General features: G+C 48.3%; 1 protein-coding gene across 1 annotated transcript; it reads left to right on the forward strand.

The window, feature by feature from the left end:
- Window positions 1–256: 256 nt before the first annotated feature.
- Window positions 257–4,333, forward strand: C5_1H6orf47 (chromosome 5_1 C6orf47 homolog). Its single transcript, XM_078645981.1, has one exon. The coding sequence runs from the start codon at window positions 1,321–1,323 to the stop codon at window positions 2,137–2,139; it is 819 nt and encodes a 272-aa protein (XP_078502107.1). The 5' UTR covers window positions 257–1,320; the 3' UTR covers window positions 2,140–4,333.
- The last annotated feature ends 324 nt before the right edge of the window (window positions 4,334–4,657 follow it).

Below are 4,657 nucleotides of genomic sequence, written 5' to 3' on the forward strand. Positions count from 1 at the left end.
GCAAATGTGCAAGTTGGAAAGTCACTCAAGGAAGAGATACAAACAGAAAAAATTGCAAATGTACAAGTTATAAACTCTAAAATCACATAGGAATGATTCAGTTAGGCGCGCTTTGATTCTGGATTTTTCAATAACTTCCAATGTCTCCTTCGCTTCGGTTTGTGTCCAATGGGCCGCCATAGTTTCATTTCCATCGCGTCGGTTTGTCTCCTCCGGGCCGCCGTACTTTTATCTCCTTCGCGAATGTGTGTCTCCAGAGGGCCGCCGTAGCTCGCCCCAGCTTTTAAACTCTCTGTAATGCATTCAGGGGCGGCGCCGCCGCGCCCAGCTGTTTCCTGCCCGTCCTCTCTCCCACCGGTGGGGGAAAGGCCCGAGCTGCTGGCCCTGGAGGAGGCGGCGAAGAGCCAGGGCTGAAAGTAAACCCTGCTGGCTCCGGCATCCCCCGCAGCGGAGTCCAGGATCCTCCGGAGCGGAGCCCCAACTCTCCCCCGGATCCAGGGATAGACGCCCCCGCCGGCGGCATCGGCGATAACATCCGAGGAAAGGAGCATAGGCGACCTCTGAGGCTGACGAGGAGCCCGGCATGCACAGAGATCGGGAATACATGTCGTATCTCGGCGGTCCGCCAACGCCCGAAGGCAGGTGCCTGAGATCCGGCTAAAAACAGAGGTTTCCTTGGAAACTAGACTTTGGCAGCAGAGAAAGATTGGGTGGTGTTTCTTGAACAGAAAGAGTCCCTTTTGAGGGCTTTCATCACACTCATCCGAGGAGTCCCCTTTGAGGACTTTGACCACACTCACCTGGAGAGCCCCCTTTGAGGTCTTTGACCACACTGACCTGAAGAGCCCCCTTTGAGGACTTTGTCCACACTCATCTGGAGAGCCCCCTTTGAAGACTTTGGCCACACTCATCTGGAGAGCCCCCTTTGAAGACTTTGGCCACACATCTGGAGAGCCCCCTTTGAGGACTTTGACCACACTCAACCGAGGAGTCACCTTTGAGGACTTTGACCACACTCATCTGGCCATTGTGGGCTTGAACGCCAAACACCGGGGGCGTCTGACCTCATCGTTTTTGTTTCGCTCTTGTTTACTCCGAGCTGGGGCTTTCCAGTGCGAGGCCTGGGCCTGCTCTGCTTGTCTTCTGACCAGTTTGGCACTCAGATGCCACCTGTTTTCTTGATGCCCCTGCTGTCATCATGTGGATGATTCTTTAGAGGAAGAGGCTCTGTGGTGGTCGAGCCACCTGTTCCTTCATCTCCGACTGCATCTACAAACCACAACCTGTTTTTCCCTATGAGTAGTTGAGCCCACAAAGGAGATGTTCTTGAGGAAAGCCTTGTCCTGGTCGCCGCCGGAGCTATTCTACAAGGTGATATGGTGGAGGGGGGAACCCCCAAAAAAGGAGGAGGAAGGTGATGAGGAATTAGTGAAAGAGGAGATCCTACCACCATTGGCAACAGAGCCACCTGGAAGAGCATGGCTGAGATGGAACTTCCAGGTGCCCTCCATCTTTGGGTATTTCAGGTGGTGGGGCCACAGTGCGCCTGACGAGGGCGATGGGGTCAATGTTGCTTCTGATGAAACGACATTTGTAAAGTCAGAGCCGCTGGAACCTGCGCGTTTTGGAGTACAGGATGCGTCCCCAGGAGAGGGGATGCAGTGGGGCCTCCGCAGGGCTCTCCGCAGAACCCCCAGGCCTCCCAGTGATTTGGAAACCCCTGAACACTACCAGATCTGTTTCAACTTCATCCGCCATCTTGTGGACCTGTGTGTGGTCAGTTTCTTGTGGCTCTGCTCACCTGTCTTCAGGCTTGGCCTAGACATTGTGGGCCTGGGGGGCATGGTCAAGCTCTGGCTGCACGGCATGGCCATGTTCTTGGTGGCCTCCTACTGTCTGCATTTGGTCTTCTGGCTGGTCCAGGAGTACCTGCTCCAGTTCGCCTGTCTCTTCGGCCTCCTGCAGGTGCTGGTGCTCTCTGTCAGCATCCAGGCAGGTCTGGAAGTGGAGGATGACGATGGCACCCCTGCCAAGGGAGGGTTCGTCCTTGGGAGTGACCACGACACTGACCAAGACACGCCAACGCCGCTTCTGCACTCGCAGGAAAAGTCTCCCCCTGAGCATATAAAACGCGAGTAGTGGCCTGAGAGGGATTTTGTTTAAGTGATTAACTTGAGATGGGATAAGGGACTGAAATGAGATGTGGTCTGTTGGCCAACTTGAGATATTCTAGAAGGTAAATTGACATGTGGTCTAGAGGCTGAGATAGGATGTTAAGTGACTAATTTGAGACAGGCGCTAGTATTCTGGTGGGACCTGGCAGTGCCCAAGGCCCATAGGTAGAACACGTCTAGAAGAGGCTGTACTGGTATTTACTTTGCCAGAAGTCGTTTCTGCAATACTCTGAATATGTCCTGAGAGTTTTGAGACTACTTTAAAAATGTTCTCTGGTCATTATCACAAGTCTCCTCTTACAGCAATATGCTTTAGAAGACTGTGATAATTCACCATAGGTAAGCAGTATTACCTACCAGGGCACATCTCACTTTACTGCTGAAGCTTCCAGTGATCACCAGGACTATGTGTCTGATGCTCTGGTGTCGAAGAAATGGCCAATGTCTTGATTACCAGGACTTTTTTCTTCACTCGGGTGTTAGAGGGAGTTTTCCTAGGGTGAAAGGTGGCTAGGATGGTTTCTAGGTTGTTGGGATATGGCCTAGTGGCTCTGCTGTAAACAAGGAATCTTGAGCTCAGCACTATATAACCCCCTTGACCAAATTGGGTTGCCCATAGCAAATCTCTTTACTACCCTGTGTCTCTTCGTCAATTACAATAAACTGAAGGCTCCAGTATTAAGCACCGTTTGATAAACTGCAGGGTGGAGATGGGGACCCGCTATGTGATTACGTGATCCGCTACAGACAATCATCAACGCTGGGGAAGAAGTTGAGCAAACCTTCTCTGTAACACTGAAGTGTGACAGGTGCGCCCACCCCTCACACTTGTCTATTTTTACCCCACCTCCAGTCCCACTTCTGTCTTCGTCAGCGAATCAGGGAACATGAACTACTCCGCAAGGGGAGAGTACTCTGCGTCACCGACGTGGGATTTGTATGAATAATATATATATATTTTTAAAGAACACTTTTTGAACTCTTTCGTGAAATCTCGTGTTTGCACACTATTAAGAGCCGTTAAATCTATTATTATTTTTTTTAAACTATCTGGCCGAAGGTTTCAGTGTGATTTGTGTTAGCGTAAATATTTTAATGGGGTACGGAATGAGAAATAGCAGACGTCAGCAAAAGTCTGCCTTGTTTTAAAAAGACTGTAATCTCACTTTTGTTTAAAATATGCCCTTTCCTTGGTTTTCTTTTTACTCCACTGTTGTCTAATGGTGAATTCTTTCTATTTATTTTTATTTGTTTACTTCGTCCACCAGGAGTGATTTGCTTTCAGTGTAAAAGAGTTACCTTTTCGATGTTCAACCTGGTGAAGAGAACCATACATTCTCTGGGTGCCTGGAAGCAGTTCTCACCTTCGAAGTGTGATGTCCTATTCTGATTTATTGTTTGAGGTCCGAATTCCTAGTCTGAGTCCTGAAGGTTAATTACAGTCCGAAGTCACGTTATTGAAATGACAGGCGCAGTGTGACCTCAGGTTATTGGAGTGATGTCATATGCTAAGGTGATGTCGAAGAAGCGTTGTTCCTTATTTGACCTGTGGTTCCTGGAACAATAACAAAGCCTGGCTTTAGATTCCTGATGTGGCAGTGTTTGCTCTCTTTCTGTCCAAATCGTGACTGTAAAGTCACTACAGGAACTTGACGACAAGCTATGACATCATTTCAGCAGCCTGAGAGGACACACGGAATCCTTCCCGGACATTATGTCAAACTATGACATCACATCATGGTGCTGGCGCCATTTCTTCTTTCAGAAGTCCAGGCTGTCTGAGCTTGTGCGTGGAGAAAAACATCTTTTAACATTACATGAAATGTCGTATGCTGTACAGATGTGAAAGAAAGTTAAAACACAGTTAGAAAAAAGCAGTGAAGAAACGTTTTTTTAAAGAAAAAACAAGCAAAGGGAATATTTCCAGTTTAAAAAAAAGTTTTTGACTCGCCAACTGTGAAGTTTATTTAATTTAATTTTCGCAGCTGGCATCTTAATTAAAACACTGGACCGTGGGACTTGTACTCTTGCACCAATAACGACTGATCTCTCGGAAAGAACTTACAAATCACTTCTTCACTACTTGTGCGTCACACTGCAGGAGTGGTTATATCAACGTGTTACACCTGTATACCAATAAATGGAGATCACTATTGTCACATTTTCCTCCTTTTTTTCTCAACTAATTCAAGCGCTGCTCCTGTGTTACCACGTGGGGCTGTGTGACTGGCCCGTCAGGGGAGGGCTGGGGTTTGTCATTCCTTATCAGTTACTTTCACAGGGTTGAAGATTGTATGCCAGGTGTACAGTTCACTGTCTAGGGAGTGCCACGGACTTTGACCTCTGTCCAACACGTTTTAGTCAGTGCCGGTCACTCCTCTCCACTTGTGACGTGTTAAAATGCTGAACAGGTCGACCTCGGCATTCTGAGTAAATGAAATACGTCTGGGTACTAACTGTTTCTTCCCACAGAAAGGACCTTT

Source organism: Lissotriton helveticus, chromosome 5_1, assembly GCF_964261635.1.
Source record: "Lissotriton helveticus chromosome 5_1, aLisHel1.1, whole genome shotgun sequence".
In the NCBI taxonomy this organism is placed as follows: domain Eukaryota; kingdom Metazoa; phylum Chordata; class Amphibia; order Caudata; family Salamandridae; genus Lissotriton; species Lissotriton helveticus.